The 19,822-nt window shown below is 50.2% G+C and overlaps 1 protein-coding gene across 6 annotated transcripts in view; it reads left to right on the forward strand.

The window, feature by feature from the left end:
- The window catches only part of LARGE1 (LARGE xylosyl- and glucuronyltransferase 1), a 439,612-nt gene that overhangs the window by 327,388 nt on the left and 92,402 nt on the right, over positions 1-19,822 (forward strand). For all 6 annotated transcript variants that reach the window (XM_037160113.2, XM_053661541.1, XM_053661539.1 and 3 more), the window contains exon 7: positions 16,951-17,055. In XM_037160113.2, the coding sequence (XP_037016008.2) occupies positions 16,951-17,055 (105 nt within the window). The remainder of the gene's footprint in view (positions 1-16,950; positions 17,056-19,822) is intronic.

Raw genomic sequence — 19,822 nt, forward strand, 5'->3', positions numbered from 1 at the left:
AGATGATACAGTATTATTAGCTATAAGCACTGTGCTATACCTTAGGTCCCCGGAACTTACTCATCTTACTACTAGAAGTTCTTCTTACTGTTGCCCTGCCCCCACTCCTGGTAACCACGATTCTACACTCTATTTCTACGAGTTAACCCTTTGTAGATGCCACATATAAGTGATATCATACAGCGTTTGTCTTTCTTTATCTAATATATTTCATTTAACATAATGCTGTCAAGTTCTACAAGCTGTTGCAAAGGGCAGGATTTTCCTCTTCTTTCCTCTTGGACAGGGGTGGCTTTTCCGCTGTTTCACTCGTCCAAGGTATGACTTTTGGGGGCATCCTGGCTTTATGCTTTGTCCCCTGGCTGCTTTTGCATAGTCCTCATTTGCCTCCTGTTTCCTGCATGTGGCTCATGAACTCTAGTGCTTGATGACATTAGCGATAGGCAGGTTCTTCAACTCAGGTCCTGCTTTCGCCTACTTACCTGTCTGTGTTTGTGCTTTCTTATCAGTTTCTGTACCGACTCTGAGGATCCGCCTTATGTTCTTGTCTACTCATCTTTCTTACAGGCACACATACATGTGTACCTATGCACACTTTTTGTTTTGATCCAGCATTTTTAGGTGTTTTCTACCAGGGTGTTGTTTTGCTTTTTGGATATATTACCCTCCATGGTGTCCAAGGCTGATGTGCTTTGGGAGCTCTTTAAAGATACCAGTTCCCTGGTCCAACCCACACGTAGCAAATTAGAATCTCCCGACACAGGGCCAAGTAGGCATATTTTCTAAATCGCTCCCCAGGGGATCCCAACACCTGCCACTGCTAAGGGGAAATTCTTATAATGAAGACATGGTCCTAGAAGTTGAGGAAGGCTTTATAGAGTAGGAAATTGCTCTTTACCTGTTCTTAAAATTTATTCTCATGCTCTAACTGCCTCATTTAGTTTTATGTTACGTAAGCAACCAACATCAGCATCAGTCCATGTACTAGAAGGCCCCTGGGAAGGCTCTGGAGGCAGCCTCTTCTCACTGGCTGTGGGCAAGGTCATGGGACTTGGACCACCTCATGGTACAGGTTCGTTAATGCCCTTCCACTCGTCTCTCCATTACCTGGGCTCAGAAAGCCACCAATGGTCCAGCTCACCAAGCAAGAACCCTCCTGCATCATCCACTGGTCCTACTAAGGGCCTGGTGTGAGCTGTCTGAGCTGACAGGTGTGGCAGGAAAGAGAATTTCAGCCGCACTGACTGGGCAAGGGAAGGGGGTCTGTACAGGGGCCAGCTCTCAGAGGGCAGGATCCCGTTTGTGCCTGACCCTGAGCTGTACCAAACCCTGTAACGTCAAGAGTTTTGTTTGACTCTCTCTTCACCACCTTCTAAAAGATGTTCAAAGTGGACCACACTTCTAGATCCATTTGAGAAGTGATGCAGACAGTCCCAGAGACTTGCTCACCCGGAGACAGGAAGACCAAGGTTTGAATCCCAGCCCCATGACTAGTTGGCAGTGTGACCACAGGCAAGGGACTTCCATTCCTCCGAGCCCCCATTTCCTTTTCTGCCACACGGAACGTAATATCATCTATCTTCTAAGGTTACCAGGAAACTGAAATGAAGCAATGTATGTTAAGTGTCCTGTACAGTGTCCCTTAGATGCTTCTATTTGTTATTTTTTGCTGTTGGCGATATGGCTCTTAAAAGCCCTAAGGGGTAAACAGGACAAGGATTATTTTCATGGTCTTGTCCTGTAGAGCAAGTCCGATGCATACTCACCTTTGCAGCCAAGTCAGGATGAGACTTGTGTATCTACATGCCGACCCCAGTGCAGCTTTCCAGCTCTAGTTCCTAATAATAGGAGTAAAAACCACAGTTTGTTTATTGAACAGCTCTAAGTACCAGGCACCAAGCCAAGCTAGCTATTTTATATATGTTATCCCTAGTCCTTACAGTAACACAAGTAGGTTTCATTAACCCCATTTGATAAAGAGCAAACTGAAGCTGGGTGGATAAAGACTCTACAACCTCACATGGGAGGCCAGTGGCTCAGACTGAAAGCAGGGTTGCGCTGTTTCCAACACGCATCCAGCCTCCCCTTCTCTACCCCAGTCTCTCTCGTGATTGCTCTGCTCAGAGTCTTCTCTCTCCCCGTATGGCCTTCCACCTCCTGCTCCCCCCACCGAAGTCTCACTCAGCCTTTGAGACCCAGTTCAAATGCCACCCTCCCTGCCACCTTCCTCTGGATCCCTGAGTCACAGAGAATCACTCCATGTGCTGTGTTTTCCTGGGATTTTCCTTAGGTTCTACTTTTTGTGTGCTGGTTATCATCTTGTGTTCTCCTAGGCACATAAATGTCGCCTGTACTCATTCGTAGTGCGTTTGAAGTCAGCAATGACCATACTTCATAGATGTCCATTAAATGTTTATTGAATTTAAGAATGAACATTGCATCCAGAGAAGTTGTTACTAGGTACTTTCTTAGGTATGTCAGTCCTTCAGCCTTTAGGGATACCATACAAGTGGCTGTTGGTGACACACATCACACGAGTGCCTATGAAAGTTCCCAAATGCAAGTGTGCAAGTAAAGGGTCTTCCATGTACCCAAGTTTTCTAAGTTGTGGAAGTTTCTTTGACTCAATCAGCTCTCCTTTTCCTGGTCTTTCTCTCTGACCCCTTCTGTCTTCTGTATTCTCACCTGTAGATTATTCCAAGTCTACAAAAGGTGGCTGGACAGCAGGTTGAGCTCTGTTGGCTCAGAGCTGCTGCCGCCCCCATGTAGAAGCTCCTTAAGGAGATTCATCACGAGGAGCCTTATGCCTAAGTTACTGGATCACCACCGTCAGCCAAATATCGTGTAAGTGGAATGGAATTAGAATCTCTCAGGGGCTAAACAGTTGCGTTTATAACAGGTTCTTCCATCTCTCCATTGCCTTTCTTTCCATGACAATTAACTAGAAAGTCCATTGAAATGGGAAATAGCACAAACTGAACGGTAAAAGAAAAAAGAAAGGGCTTTATAAGATGTGTAGGAATGTTCACTCTCTGATTGGGCACATAAATTTAGTACTTACAGGCAAACCAAAAACTTACATTTGAGAGCTATGAAGACAATGACAGGTCCAAAATCTCTCTTTTTCTAAGAAAGATTGTAACTACCCAGCGAGGGGAGTGTTGATCCTGCAAATGAGTTGGGACAGAGTCCCGAGGTCATGTGGCAGATTGGGGTACAGACAGACAGACTGGTGTCTGTAGGTCTGAAACAGCCCGAGGTCGCCAGCAGCCATGGAATCCTAGGCTATCAGGATGCGGCGGGGACTCCAGGGTTACGCTGTGGGAATGCCTCATTCAAGGGGAGCCCCAGGTCTCTGAACAGCTGGGCCTGGGCTGGAACGCAGTCCGCATTGCATATTTCCGGCACTCTGTGCAGTGATCGCTCCAACTGTCACAAAGCTGGCCGCAGTACAGGCGGAAATGTGTAGACACATCTCCATGTGACAGCAGGATCGCCATGAATGGGGGGATAATGGAACCATGGCCTTTTCTGTGAGTCAGAGCCCACTGATTGGAGTTACGTACGTGTCATTTTTCTTAGAAGCCTGTACCCATCGCATTATTTCCAATTTGAGTTACTGAAAGCAGAGTTAGTGTTTGAAGACGTGGTTCAAGCACAAAGTGCAGAATCAGACTAGATTTTTACTACCTTGCTGAGTGGTCTAAAACCAGAGCATTTGTGTAAACTATAGCAACTTGCCATTATCAGATCTTTGTCAAGAATTCAATTTGCTTTTCAGAGAAATACCTCTTCACACTCAGTGCAGCAGTTTCCATGATATTTACTTATCATGTTTAATTGCAACAACAAGACCTGGCATAAACAGGTTTGGGCACAACCACGACCCCCTCTTGCTAAAGGCACGGCCAGGTGGGTAGAAACAGGTATGCAGACCTACTAGAGAATGGTTCCTACTAAGTTCTGTTCTGTGAGCCTTCTGCATACGGCACTATGAAAACACTCCTGGGAAGAAAGCAGGGATTGGCAACGGGTTCTCAAGGTATTGCAATCTGATCCCTCCCTTTACAGACTCAGGAAAGAAAGGGAGGAGACTCGGGTCAAGTGTCGTAGTGCCGACAGCCCTCTGTCCGACACACTAATAGTATTTACTCACAGAGTTCTTCTCTGCAGTACGTCAGCAGTTCGTACCCGGTCTGTCTGGGGCTGACACGCTGTCTTAGTCCATCTGGGCGGCTGTAACAAAATGCCATAGACTGAGTGGCTTATAAACAACACATTTATTTCTCATGTTATGGAGGCTAACAAGTCCAAGATCAAGGGGCCAACAGATGGTGGTATCTGCTGAGGACCTGCTTCCTGGCTCACAGATGGCTGTCTGCTCACTGTGTCCTCACCGGGCAGAAGGGGTGAGGGGCTCTCTGGACTCGCTTATAAGGGCAGCAGTCCCCTTCATGAGGGCTCCACCCTCATGAGCCGGTCACCTCCTAAAGCCTCCACCACACCAAGTGCCATCCCATTGGTGATTATATTGTAACGTAGGATTTGGGGGGAGGGGGCACACAAATATTCAGTCTGCTGCACGTGGGAAGTAAATCTAACCACAGGATTGATGGGATGTGGCTCCCCGGCCAGTAGCACGTGCTCTAGATCGTGGCCGTCGGAGGTGTTCCATGGCCAACAAAGCTCCCATTAGCGTGGTGACCACAGGGTACGCGGCCCAGAGACCTCATGTGTTAGATCTGGGCCCAGGCACGCTTGTCTCGGTGCAACGAGGCAGGGCAGGCGGCATCATGGTCCTGGGCCTCTCCCTGCCTTGCCTGTGCCTGTGACCACCCACTACTGGGTAGGCACTCGGATCTTTGCCGCTCTTCCTCTGTGTCACCCCCCTTGCTCCATTCAGGGCAGGAATCGGGTACAGGTCACTGGGGAGAGCCTCTGATGTGTGTTCACAATGCAGGGAGAAAAGGATAAATGAGTCCCTTTCCCATTTCATAGGTTTCCGAGAAAACTTGACAGAGCCCAGGCAGGGAGTGGAAGCTGCAGGAAGTAAAATGATAAGAGAAGCTGGCAGTCAGAACAAAGTTACTGCCGTGGGAGTTTAGCCATTACCAATGAAAAACCAGGATCCAGGACAGAAAGACAGACAGAGATGGAATAAAGATGTACTGGCCACAGGCTGCTGGTCTGGTGCGCTCCCGGTCAAGGTTAGCAGGTGGGACCTGTCCTCTCAGCGATGCACACGAGGTCTTCTGTCTTTGACTGTAATTGGTCCTCTATGCCTGGGTTACGCCTTTATGAACTCACTCTCACCCCCGTGGTGGAGTAATTTTGGTTACTCCCAGGGAGACTCATCCGAACATAACCAGCTGTCCGAGTCTGAGAGTCAGTGAAGGATAGCATCTCAAAGCCTTAGCTGCAAGGGAGTCCCAAACTTTTTTATGGTGACAATGAAGTCAGCTTGTCCCTGGTCCCCTACTAAAAATGGGAAATGGGGAATAAATTTCAAAAACTCATGTACAACCAGTCACCAGCAGAGGCAACACAGGAAATTTAAACCAACAGGCCCAGTTTATTTATTGCTCAGTTGTAGCTTAACCATATCCTGCAGAAGGTTTGAGGCAACTTACAAAGAAAGATAAAATCATTTATGTACAAGAATCTTTACATGCAACTTTGTTTTTAAGTTGAGCTCTGAGCTTCCTGGCAGCCAAAGTAAAAAGCATACTTGGTTCAGTGGTGGGAGGGAGGAGGATTCCTGCTTCAAAATAATATACATCATTTCTTTTCAGCAGACTCTAGTTAATCCTCTTATTTATTTTGAAAGAAATCTCTCTCCTGGGACTTCCTGAAAGGAATATCCACCTAGTGCTATAGTGGAAAGTGTCCTCAGCAACACCCCTACAATAAATAAATAAATGCAGTGGAGAGTTTTTATAAGGCTGTCTGTCCAGTGTCCTTCAGCAGAGGCTGGAGGCCACACATGGGGCTTTAACACAAGCTCAGTAGGTGTGGCTGAAACAACAGCTTTCCGCGTGTCCCACTCCGGCCTTCAGTCATTCATCACCATGACTTCTCCTCACTGGGCTTTCGGCAAGAGCTAAATAGCAGATAGTTCAGGCTTCATTTCTCATAGCAAAAGAAGGGAGCATTTTGTAGGTATCATGCAAGTGAATGGAGATGGGAGTAATTCTGAGTGAGAAATTAGAGTGGGAAGTCCGCAGCCACAAGGGATTCTCACTTGAACTTCTCAGCCTCTGGGCTCAGAGAGTGTGTCTTTTCAACGCACTTCTTCTCCACCCAAGATGAGCCTTCTTTCCCGCCTGCAACGACTCCAAGACGCAGTTCTGACACACCCACCACGTGGCCAGGCGCCGTCCTAGCCTGTTCATTCTCGGGCAGCCTCGAGCCCTAAATAACAACACAAGCGTCATCCCATGGAGACTTTCTCTTGCCACTCGCTACTAACTGGTTACCTCCTCAAATGTCACCTCAACTATGCCTGGTCAACCCCCCTTTATCTTCTGTGGTGGCCCTACCCTCTGTCCCCAGCACTGTCCCTGTCCTCGTGCCCTTTCCTTTTCATGGTGTCTCTAAACACCACTTGGCGGTTTTTCTCACTGTGGTCTCATCCCCCTACTGTGAGCGTGCCAGTGAGCCAGAGACTTGGTTTCTCGGCTTTGCCGTCGTCATTTATGATTCAGTGTAGAACGGGACCTGGTATGTAGCCGGTACCCAGTAAATAACGGGGCATGAATGAATGAGTGGATGGACAAACAAGTGGCAGGATGGACAAGCAGATTATGATTGGAATGCAGTCCCTGGCTCCCCATTAAAAATAACTGCTTTGCAGTCATCTGCCCACACATCTGTCCCCCCTCTCACTCTCTCCCTCCACTGCCCAACCACCTCTGTGACTTTGCTGGACCAAATTACTTTCTACCTTGAACTTGGAAGCCTCCATTTAGTCTTCTTCAGAAAGGATATCAAACCTATTAAAGGACAAGGTCTTGTTCATTGTTGGTGGTGCTGATTTAATACCCTGCCAAGAGCCAGCCATTAGCTGACTGTTGCAGGTGCGTTGCCCTTGGCTTTCCAAGGGGGCCTGGCCTGGGCCAGCAGGGAGCTAACCTGGGGAGAGTGCCCTCGCTGGCAGGCCCCATCTGCTTTGCCTCAGCCGTGGTATGTGGCATGCTCGCTGTTCAGCGTTTTGGGGTGTTTGGTGAGGAAAGCCTGCCATCGAGGCCTGGGGGAAGCCAGAGCCATCCTTCTACCCCATTCTAGCTATAATTTCGGCAGCCTTTACTTCCAAGCTGCTACCCAGTGGTGAGAGTCATAGTTGTGTTCAGAACCAGAGGTTCTGGTCTCTGCTCAGCTGCACGGTCTTGACAACGTCTTCTCCCTTCACTGTAACTCACTTCCAACAGTTATGCCATGAAAAGTTTGTACCAGACGATCTCTAAGGTGTTTTCCAGGTGAAATATTTTTAAGACTTTGGACTTTCGTGGTGTTCTAACGCCCGAAGTCTGCTGTTTCCTAGCATGCCTCCTGTGTCACATACGTCTCGGTCTACCTGTTGGTCAGGCGCCTTGTCTCCTTGACAAAACCAGTCTTTCTGCGGGCAGGACCCTGTCTCATCAAGGGGTTTATCACCCAGAGCCCAGCAGAATGCTCAGTGCTGCATATTCCGTGAACAGCGCAGCCGAGCTTTTCTCCTGCGCTTGGTTACCTGCCGATTGATTGTGAACAGGCAGTGAAACGCCCCAGAAGGCAGGTAACTTGTCCCGGGTTCATAAACTATCCATGCATGAGTTCTTGGAATCGAATCAGTTTTATGTGCTGATGCTTCCACCTTGTAGGCATATAAAACTTCTTTTAATCCCTCTCTCCTTCTCATATTTCCTTCATTTCCAGCAAAACTACACCTGGGCTTTGGGGGTCACACACTCGGATTCCAGCTTCGGCACTTTCTGCTTCACTGTGCACAACTGGGCTAGTTCCATTCCATCTCTGGGCCTTGGATATCGCACCTATAAATGGGAAGAAGTGTACTGGCCTTGAACGTTTGATGACAAAATTGAGCGGCCTCTAGCACAGGGCCTGATCGGGACTAAGTTAACGTTAGTTGCTCCCTCCAGGGTTCTGTTCAAGTTCAAGTTCAAGGTGCCCCTTTCCCTCAGAGCTTTCCCAGCCAAACCTTGGGGTTTGCTTGCTCTTTCAACATTTTAGAATAGGCTACCTCTGCTGTTTTTCTTGGAGCACCCGTACTTGCTTTTGCAAAACAGACTATCAAATACTAAGAGTCTGAGAGCATCTTGGCACCTACCGCAGAGTTTCCTCCTTTCTCAGCCCAGGATCCTAGAAATTACAGGTGCTCAAGTCACGTAAGGTGCTGGGAAGGAGACAGCACAGGGTGAAGGGCAAGGGCTCCTGCACCGTGTGGCCTTGGTAGGTGACAGGCTCTGACCCTGCTTCCGCCTTCTCATATTATTCAAAGGCAAAGCTTGGTCCGCAGGGTCCCTCGGGCCCTTGCAGCCCGGATCCCAGGCTATGACTCTGCACCAGGTTTTTAAAAAGTTCCAGAGCCTTGTCCTCCACACAGGAGTCTCCCCAGACACAGGTGGCTTTTCTAACCGTGAGAAACACAGTCTCCCTGCGTGAGCAGTTGTCCTCGGTCACTGGCAAAGGAGAACGTGGTCTGAGGCTCAGCTTTCCCTCCAAAGTGGGCTGCCTTGGCCAACATAGTATTCCGGGGGGAAAGGTTGGCATTGGCGTCTCTCCTGAAGAAAATGCATCATGATGCGGGTCTACCGGGCCTATTCATGCTTTGGAATACTACTCGGCGGTGAAAAGCAATGCAGCATTAACGCACACAGCCACTTGGGGTGACCGCCCGTTGAGGTGCCTGTGACGTGTCCAAGGCAGAGGTGTCAGGTGGATGGTTGTGTTTACGATCCGGGAACCCGGTGCAGAGGTGCGAGTGGAGAGAGAAATCGGAAGTTATCAGCCCGTACGTGGCATTTCGGGCAGTTGCCTGGAGAAGGTCAGTGAGACCCTGGAGGGGAACGGAGAATGGGCGAGGTCTGGGAGGGAGGGAGTCCTGGACACTCCAGCATTTGTGGTGACGATTCAGTGAGGCCACAGAGGTGAGGTTTCCCCAGTGTCCTCTCCTGTAGGTAATTGGCTAGACCCACTCACAGAACTGAGGAAAGAACTCTTACTTAGTGTTAGCGGCTGATTTATTCTCTATAAAGGATACGATTCAGAACCAAATGGAGGAGATGCAGGTGTGTGTGCGGGGGGGGGGATGGGGGGCGTTCGTCCCCTCTGTGGGCCCACCGCCCTCCCAGAACCCTGCTGTGGTCACGCCAGAGGCCCTCAAACCCTGTTATTTAGTGGTTTTCCTGGAGGCTTCGTCATGTAGGCGAGACTGAGTAACTGGCCATTGGGATTAACTCAGTCTCCAGCCCCTCTCCCCTCCCATCTGGAGGCTGGGGGGCGGGGCTGGAAGTTCCAAGCTTCTAATCAAGACCTGGCTTTTCCGGCAAACGGCCCGTCCTGAAGCGATCTAGAGTCCCTCCAGGAGCTGCCTCGTTAGAACCAAAGCTCTTCTTACAGTTCAGGGAATTCGGATGATGTTTAGGCATTCCGTGCCAGGAACCAGTTATGGAGTATCTCCTGTGACACTGCGGACCTCACCCTTGTCAGCTTCCCGCTCTAAGGTCTAATACACACTGTCCCCCTTCCTCCACACTCTTCCATCTTCTCAGATCGCCCTTCACTCCGCATTGCCCCCGACACCCTCCTCGGCGGCCTCCCCTTCTCTAGGTCCCACCGTCACTGTGGCCCTCACCCTCCCAGCCCCACAGAGTCACAGTCCCACACGTGTGACTGTGATTGTTCACGTCCTCTCCCTGTGATGGACGCAGGCATGTCCCCTGCAGCTCCTGTGTTAAAGTCAAAGCCCCCAGAAGCTCAGAATGTGACCGTGTTTGGTGATGGGCTCTCTGGAGAGGTTAATTAAGATAAAGTAAGATCCCTGGAGTGGGCCCTCATCTGCTGGGACTGGTGTCCTTGTAACAAGGGGTGACGATGGCGCAGACACTCACAGAGGGAAGCCCAGGTGAGGGCATGGGGAGAAGACGGCCGTCTACCAGCCCAGGAGAGGGGCCTCGGCAGAGACACCCTGCCCAAACCTTGACCTGAGACGTCCGGCCTCCAGAACTGGGGGAATGCGTATTCCTGCCGTTCACAGCTGCCCTCGCTGACTGGTTCCTACAAGGCTGTAAGCCGCACGGAGAGCAGGGGCCAGCTGAGGGTTCTCTCGTCCTTGCATCCCCACAGACCGGCACGGGGCTTGGCTCTGGTCTGTACAACACCTGTGTGTCCAGTGGATGAGTGACTGGGCTCGAGGTGCTGGCAGAGAGTCTCGAAATGTGGAGGTTTCCTTAAAGGGGTTCTGATTTCTTTATCCTTTTAGTGTCTCTGTTTGGAGCTTCCCCCCTGTCCTTTCTCACTGAATGGCCATCACTGCATCTCTATAATCTGCCCAGCAACCAAATTTAAGAATATAAAGAGATTCTGTGATTAAGCTTCCTGACTCCTTTTCAGCCTTGCAAGGGGCCTCCACTGGTAACTTCCACCTTCTGGGCTACATTTCAGAGGATAAAGTTTGTTCAACATCAGACCTCTGCCTACAGAGAGTATCCGTGAACAATAATTCTGTAATCTAAGAAATGCTCTAAGGGGAAAAAAATTAAGTCATAAGACCTAGAAATGTTTGGTAATGGGACTTATACTAGAGCAGTATTTTACAGTTCACAGCATTTCATTTTGCTCTCAAAACAACCTTATAATGAAGACAGGGTATAGTTTGTCATCATCTATTTTAAAGAAATAAAAGCTAGCACTCAAAAATCAAGTTGTTTTCGCCCAGATGGCCCTGGTGATAATTGGGAAAGCCAGAACGTAAAGGCCGACCTCAGGCCCCTGCAGACAAGCGCCATTTCCGCAACCCCCACAGGAAAACTCAGACAGCTGCTCCGAAGGTGCCGTTACTCAGTGGTTCAAAGGGGCGACTGTGCGTGAAGTGCGTGAAAGATGCCAGCAAATTGTTTTTAGAAAGAGACATATCCAAGAAGCCCGTGGATGGGAGCGGCAGCTGGATCCAGGCCAGCTCTGCTGCCCTGCGAGGTGTCTGTCATCTCAGAGGTGGTGGCAGCCGCGTGTCCTGGGAGTTGAGTGGTAAAAGCAGCCTTGGACGGGAGCCCGGCAGCTGGCTCCATGTTCCTTTTTAGTTTTTTCTATTTCCCAAAACCAAAGATCACGGAAGAAGAAAAGGGAAATCATTATTTGAGATTGAGCAGGGTTTGTACCGTGGATTACAATAAGTTACTGTGAGCCTACTTGGGCTGATTTGGGAGGAGGGGGCAGGGAGACTCTCCTATTCACAGGGTGGATAGAATCATTACCTGGACCTTCATTGGTTAGCAGAGTCTTCTCTGAGTCTCAGGCCTCCCTTTTTTTCTCTCTCCATATCCCTGAGTAGGATGTGCTCTCAGCTCAGGGCCCTGTGATGAATGCTGAAGGAAATTAGACTCAGCGTACCCTGTTGGGGACTGGGGGACTCTGCAGTGTCTGGGACTCCTGCCTGCAGCTCCGGGCGGCAGTGCAGGCAGGAACAGGTGAGCTGGTCAGCTGTGTCTTGACCAGACTCTCTACCCAGCCTCTCATATCTTTTGGAGCCTTGTCTTTGGTGGTACCAGTTACCCACGTACCCTGGAGAGAGAAACACTTTTGCAAACGTTTCCTAACCTTGAGTGTAAATGTGAAAACATGGGCTTTTGCGACAGAGAGATCTGAATACAGCCACAGCTCGGTGGTTCCCAGGCACTTGTCCTTGACAAACGACTTCCCCTCACTGAACCTCAGTTTTCCTTTCCCGTGGGTTTGTTGTGAGGCACTCAGATGATGCGTCCATCCCGGGGCAGGGCAACGTGCTCTCGAAGAGAGGGCTGTCCTGGGAGACACGGGCTCCGTCACAGACAGGGTGCGTACGCACACCCAGCGGGAGTGGAGGGGGAACAGGTGTGGGGACAGTCCCCCATGAGGGGGATGTTGAGAAAGCCCGATGTTGGCCTAAATAAATAAGGAGATCCCAGAGTCAGTTCGGAAGGGAGCTTCAGGCCATCCAATGTCGTCATCTGCTCAGCACAAGATCCCTGCACCACCATCAATGTGCCTACTGGGTGACCTCCCACTTCCGTGGTCCTCAACCCTGCACCAGGATTAGTGGGGCTGTTCTTTGCAAAGAAATCTTCAGGCCTGACCCCAGGAGAACCAGTTTTCATTAGGTTTGGGGCACTGCCTGGAAGATGGTAGCCAAACCATTGAGAAGCACTCTGTAGAGATCATCAAATCCGGAAGGCAGGGGCTGGCCTGTTCTCTTCACTGCTGTGTCTCTAGCAGCTGGCACAGAGCCTGGTGCACAGCAGGGACCCTGCCTGCTGGGGGAAGGCTGATGCAGGCAGCCTCTTCCAGAACAATTCCAGTGCCTAGAAGCTTCCCCCCAGTAAGGCAGCTCGTTTCCGTCCATGTTGGTGAACTCTAATGGTTATTTATGGTCTGACTGATAATAAGCAAAAATTGATCTCTCTTTAATCTTCATTCATGCAACCTCATCTTCCCTTCTCGAGGGACAGATTCTAATTCCTCTTAGAAGGGATTATCCCTCAGCTGTGGAGGTCAGCGGGGGTGGGATATTTATCTCCAAATGAAATCAGGGCTGGCTAAGCAATGAATCAACTTACTTCATCAAGGAAACAAAATGATGGACCAAAGGACCTTTTTAGCTAGGGCACGTGGGTCCCAGCTCCAGGGCATGTGCTGTATGTAAACTTGGGGTGCATAAACAGGGCTACGGGTCCCAGGTATGAAATAGATACCTTTACCATTGTGCAGAGGAAATTGGCCCCAGACCGCAGTCCCGTGTAGAAGGACTAACATTTGAACAAAGTGAGAATTATATACTCAAGTTCGGGGAGAGAAGAGGGGACCAGGTTGGAGGAGCTTACATGTTGAAGAAACCCAAGCACAGCATCAGCGGTAGAGTCCACCTCTTCATTTTCCCACAGGCCCCACTCCCCTTCTTTGGGCTTCACCCATACACGCAGACAGTTCCAGAGGGATTCCTAAGATCTTCCCAGCTCATGTGAACTTCCGTGATCCCAGAATGCATTAGCTGGGGCTGGGAAATGTGCAAGTTCTGAAACGGTCTTTTTCAACCCATTCAGGGCTGTTTAAATACCCTTTGTGTTGCATCTTCTTGGGAGACGCTTTATTATTCTGCACCCACTCGTCAGGGGCACCAGTAGAGCGGTTCTTTCAGGATGTTTAATAAATGGTGATGTGATACGATATGTTTTCCTTATTATAGACCTTCCTGCACTCAGACATGCATTGAATGATACTATTAAAGGCTTTTCTGTTGTAAAATAGCTTATTAGAATAAATATGATGTCGGAAGGGCATTGTTGCTTTCTCTGCTAATAGTCAGGAGAGCCTCTGGTTATAACATTTTAATATTCACCTGCTGGTAGGAGCACAGCTATTTTGATAGGCAGTAGTGATTGGCAGTCTCCCTCTGTGAAGCCAGGACCTTTCCTGGGGATGGGGAAAAGGAGACAGCTCTGGAAGCATCCATGGTCAGGGCCAGAGCTACCTGCTCCCGGTGTTTACCTGGAGAGGTGACCTAGTATGCACTCGTGTCCACCCCATTTCGCTAAGAGTCACCAGTTCCAAATGGATGGGATGGTGATTTTTTTAATGATAGTTATTATTCATTGCACCATTCACCCATCTCAACTCATGCCCAGAAAGCCAGTAAATTGGTATATAATGGGAAATATTGGAACACTTGAAGAATAACGTGTGAGAAAAATGTATGTTGCAAGAGGTAAGGAATGAGTGACTAAATGAGTGATGACTCTGGGCGGCCTCCACTTTTTCTGCCACGGCCGGCACTCTGCATATGTTTGACCTGTACCTCCTTTCTGGAGGCAGGAGGCGAATTCCATTCTTGCCCTCTGTGACGGGGAACCGCGGCTCAGGGAAGTTATACCTTGGCCAAACCATGCAGTAGCGGGGCTAGAACTATCCTTTGTCTGGATTAAAAGCCCTTTTTCTGATTTTCCATGCTGCCTTCCTCGTACCCGGTGGGTGAATGGCCGGCCTGCCCTTTCCAAGCCTCAGGTGCCACGTGGGAGTGTCACCAGTCCCTCCCCCTGGGGCTCCACCTCTGATCAGCAGCGGCCCTGCCTTGAGCCCGAAGCTCAGGAAGGAGGAGGAGGGGAGTCCCCAGCCTGGCACCATCCGTCTGCTGGCTGGTGACAGGATACCGGGGCCCCAGCAGAATAGCAAGCTTGTTCACTCTTGTCTGGCTGTTCGTGGTGATGTATGAATAAGCAAAGAAGACAGCTTCATTTTCATAAGTTAACTTGCGCCTAGAGTAAGGAATCCAGGGAGCAGCGCACTTCATCATAACCACAGGGCCAGCGCGGAAAACAGTGACAAAGCCTTTTGTTAGTCACGGTGTTATATTGTAATGACTCCAAGGCAGGGGAGGCAGCGCGGAGTGCCGAGGTGCAGAGGGAGGCCGCTCCCAGGCAGCCCACGTCACTGCCCCCAAGAGGAACCCCCCGGGATCTGGCCTCTTAATGGGACGCCAGGCCCACGATGTGTTGGCATCATCAAGGTGAAGGACTGAGACCCTGACCTCTGCTGGCCTGGGATGTAGCTGCCACCTGGAAAAGATGACCTGTCTCGTATGTGCTGCAACTGGGGACCAGAGGGACTGTCTGCCTAGACAGGTGTTGTGAAACAGCACCATCCTCAGAAAAGCTTTGGGAGAAGCTTGGGAGTTTGGACGTGCGTGCGGAAGGGGAAGTGCAGGGGCACCTGCAGGGCAGGGGGAGGTGGTAGGTGGCTCTGGCCAGATGTCCAGCAGCCATCACCCCCACTCCCGCAGAATCGGCTGCTCCTGCTCTCCCCACCTCTCTGACCCATCTGTGTTTCTGTCCCTGCAAGCACCACACTGCCTCGTAATTGTTTATCCATCTCCCCTTCCAGCTACCTCCAGGGCAAGGACTATATTTTGTTTGTCTTTGGTCCCTTTGTATTTTGTGCAGTGTCTGACACAAAGCAAACTCTCAGTCGATATTCAGCTGCATGAAGGTCGAGGCCAAGCAAGGGTCATGTCCACTGAGGAAGGGAAGAGACCGCTGAGAAGGCAGACAGCTGAACCCCAGCTGCCGGGGCCACGTGTAGGGGTGGGGAATTTGGGGGGAGGGTAGAAATACCTGCTCACCATTTCATTATGCTCTCGACATTGCCAGGGGTGATGTTAGTCAATTCTGAGCACATGGCACCCTTCATCTTGCCAAAAAAAAAATTGTAGTATCAACCTAGGGTCACTGGTAATTATGAACCAGCTCCCAAGGACCCCACGTCCCCTTTGTGTCCCAGCCTCTGTGTAAGGTCAGTGAATGGGCACACGGCTTTCTCTGCCAAAGGCACCATGCCTTGCAGATCTGACTGTTCTGCACCAGCGTCCCAAGCTTGTTGCATATGGGATTGATGGGCTCTTGCGATTCCCGAATTGGTGATGTTTTTCTTCTGAGGGATTCTACAAGTTTTGGATGTGATCATACAGAATGACAAAGTGGGTGGTAGTATTTTCCCGTGCCTCTAATTTATGTATTTGTGCTGGGGTGTTGATTTAGATGGGAGCTCGATAAATTGATCAAGTAAATTACAGCAAACCCACACACCATCATTTCAGGGAGCTGTCATCACACCAAGGAGGTTCTACATCACCCAGCACGGTGTCCGGGGAACCGCTGCTTTCTCAGCCTGCTGCCGGGCTGCATTTGTTCGGGGAGGACCTTATTTCTCACGCTGGCTGACGGTGTGAGGATTTTAGCTCCCGAAGGCATCGCTGAGCTGTGGAAGACAATGATTGTTAGTCGTGTGACCTTTTGCACATTACTTAGACTTTCTAAGCCTCAGTTTCTTTTTGTACAAGGCATGGATTTATCATTTGTCGTAAAGGTAAGCGATGATGCACCGAGACAGTGGAAAGAATGTGGACGTCAGACAAATAGAGAATGATGTGCCGACTCCACCACTAGTTACATGAATCTTCGTCCTACATGAGCCTCAGTTTCCCAGTCTGTGAGATGGCTGGCATTGATACTAATCCCGAGAGAATACCCGGGCATGATGGGCTTGTCTGATGGAGGCAGTTGGAGCTGATTCCGGACTTACCCTTTTTTACAAGGCCCAGTGATTTGCTCTGGGGACACAGAGGTGGTTGTCCCTCTACAGAACACTCCTGAGTTGATGTGAGGTTGACGTGATGCTTCCTGACTGTGAGAGCGAAAACACGGGGAGGGTGGCCGAGAGGCAGCTCTTCTCCGTAGATTCCCCTCTCATCAAACAAGCGTCACGTCTTTCTCTCCGATGCGAGAGCCGTCTCGCGCATGCCCAGAAAGCCAGTAAGTTAGCATGTAATGGGAAATAGTAGAACTGGAACATGTGGAGAATAGCGTGTGAAAAAATATGTCGCAAAAGGTAAGGAATGAGTGAGTGAATGAATGAATGATGCAGGATTCTGGTTTTATTGCAGGCTAACTAGGCGGCCTTGTACAACTTAACAAACTACTCTGGGCGGCCTCCGTTTTTTCTCCATAAAACAGGAATAGTACAAACAGAGGGGCTGCCTGCCTGTGGGTAATCAATAGGTTAATACAAGTTAAGCACTGGGGTCGGAGCCGGGCAGTTCATGAAAACGCCTGCTGTGATCTGCCATTCCTCTGTCTCCTTTCAGAGCGTGCTGACTGACCCACATGGCTCGGTTTCTTTTAGCACCTTTGCATTCTCTGTCCTTCACAGGTCAGCAGGTCCTGGGCTTGGTAGAGAACCAGAGTGACTGGTACCTTGGAAACCTGTGGAAGAATCACCGCCCTTGGCCCGCCCTTGGAAGGGGCTACAATACCGGTGAGTCATGAAGGGGCAAGGAGGGGCGGGGCTTGTAAAGGGCCCTGTGAGGACTCATGCTCCGTCCTTGGGGAGAAGAGGTAAGCCACAGCACAGGTGAGGCTCACCTGGCTGCCTGGTAACCTTCCAGTTCTTTCTCAGCACTGCCCCCATGGGCAAAGTAGCTGTGGAGCCTTAGCTGGGTGCGGGGGTCTCACCGAAAAGCCCCTCTCCTGGGGGACCTTCTGATCTTTATGAGTGTGACCTGTGGCACCCTGGCTCTGTTCACATAGGGTAGAGATCATGCTGCAGTGACAACCCCAATGTATCAGCCCCATAACACAACCGGTATCACCTGGGTGTTTACTAACTCACCCAGGGAGGAAAGCAGCGGAGGACATATTGACTCTGAAAGCTTCCTGTCAGGAGTGACATGATTTCTGCTATTTCATTGGCTGAAGCATGTCATGTGACCATGCCTGCCTTCAAGGGGTGTGGGCGGGTGTAACCTGGCCATGTACCCACAGGAGAAAAGGCAGAAATATTTGGTAATTGGTGCTTAGGAATACCACAGCTGTTAAGCACAATGTGTCTAAAATCAAATGCGTTATTCTGCCTTGTTTCTAACCCCAAACTGTGTTTCCTGTTTTCTTTCTCTCTCTGTTAATAGTATCATTCACTCACTCTTCCATGCTTTGTTCAGCTGCTGTCTCTTAAACGCTTACCATGTACCGGGCCCGATGCTCGGTGGGCCAGCACAGCCCATGACCTCGTGGGGCATACGACAAAGGAAGCGAGAGCAGCCCTGCTCTCTTGAGGCTCAGGTTCTGCCACTGTGTCTCTTTGAAACACCTCTGGGTCCTCCTGCCTCCTCCCGTCTGTGCTCCTTGCCACTGCTTCTGTACCCTAGTCTCAGAGGACGCAGCCCCGTGACCCGTGCCAGGCTGGAACTTGGAGTTCGGGGAGCTGTAGGGTGGGCCAGGCCAAGAAGTGCCGGCATCTGAGACCAGCTGTACTGTGTCCAGGCCAGTGTCCTCAGGGGATGGTGCTGCCTGAAGGTGACAGGCAACACCTGTCCTGGAGGCTCTAGTGGGAAGGGCTTAAGAGTCAACTCTGAGAGCCAAGGGTCCAGGGAGGTCGGGTTCAAACACAAGACACCAGAGCCCAAAAGAAAAAGGATGAGAATCCAGCTTCCAGAAGGAAGAGATGGGATCAGAGCAGGGTCAAATGTGGAAAAGAACAAGGAAAGAAAGGTCACTGTCCTGACAGAGGGGGCAGGAAGGGAGCTCTGTGTCGAAGGCTGCCCTTGGACACAGGGCACATTCCTTTGCTGATGTGGGTGTGCCACGCTGTCTGTGGTGATTTTTCCTGGAACACCTACCCACCAGGCGGTAGTTACAGCCTGAGAGGTTACCAGTGAGGAATTTCAACCACCTGCTCCTTGACTTGCCTCTTGGAGGCTCCCAGGCTGCGCGGGGCATTAACCCTTGAGTTACAGGATGCGGGGGAGTTCTAGGGAGTCCCTGAGACAGAAGGGTGTGGGGAAGGGGAAATAAAGGGGCTCAAAGCAGCAGCTCTTTTGAGCTGGTTTGGAAGTATTTCAGTGCAACCACAGCTCGGTCCACGTCAGCTTCAGAACTCATCAAACAAAGTGCTCATCGCATTTTGATGAGAAAAAAGTGTTTCAGTACCTGGCGTTGCTCGGGACTCATTACCACCCCACAAGAGAAAATGCTTCGGGGCCGGTCGCTTGCTCAGTACTCGTGGGTTTCGGCACTCCTCACAAGTTCCAGAATGAGTTAACGATGAGCACCGAGGAACCACTGTATTTCGTTACTGGGCAAGGCAGCACCTCTGCCTACCAGCTGGGCACTGACCAGGCACCGTGCCAGGTGCTTTGCGGGTGTTAGTCCCATCTGACCCTCACAGTAACTCCAGGAGACAGGCGCTCCTCTTATCTCTATTTCATACACCAGAAACGAAAGCTTAGAGAACGGAGTGATAAATGAGGAGGCTGCAGTGTTTACTAACTCAAACTTCCTGGCTTGAACTTCAGCAACTTCAAGATCAGGAATACACTTTGAAAATGTAGAAGCCTAGACTCTGCCCTTGAAGGGTCTTGCCCTGGGGGATGCAGGGCAGAAGGTCCAGGAGTCTACTCTGATAAAACCTGGCAAGCTGTTTCACCTTCCAGAAAGCCTTCCTAGGGGCTCTTGGCGTCTTTGAGTCGGGACTCTTTAGGAACCCACAGTGGGCTAATGTTAAGGCGCCCTCTGCTTGTTTACCCCATGTTGCTCTTTGGTGTCTGGACTCCAGCCCATTCACTCCAGGCTCAGGTGAAGCTGGAGACACCCATGTGTGCCGGCTGGGGGAAGGGTAAACTCAGGTAAACCCTGGTGTGTATTTAGCTTCTGTCTCCGACAACGGAGAATAATAGAAAATGTCACATGGAGATATACGGCCAAGTCTCGGGGACGTGGCATCAGGGTCGTGATTACCTGGGTAAGACAGAAACCATCAGTCATCAATTGGAGTTTGCAGGAGAAGACAAATGCAGCATGCTGAGGAATCTATTATGACAAAAATGATGCGTCCCCTCCCTCCCTCCCTCTCCGTTTGCCTCAGAAGGTGAGGTCGGGAGACTTACAAGCACCTTAGCCACTGCCAGCTCCTACCTGGAATGCAGATGGGAAAAAGCCCTGTGAGAACGGATTCCATTTAAATAAGCCAGTGACACCAAGTGATCGTTATAAAAGGATTTATGCGACATTGAAATGCATTGGCTTTC

This window comes from Artibeus jamaicensis, unplaced genomic scaffold, assembly GCF_021234435.1.
Source record: "Artibeus jamaicensis isolate MK-2021 breed Jamaican fruit bat unplaced genomic scaffold, CSHL_Jam_final contig_233, whole genome shotgun sequence".
Taxonomy (NCBI): domain Eukaryota; kingdom Metazoa; phylum Chordata; class Mammalia; order Chiroptera; family Phyllostomidae; genus Artibeus; species Artibeus jamaicensis.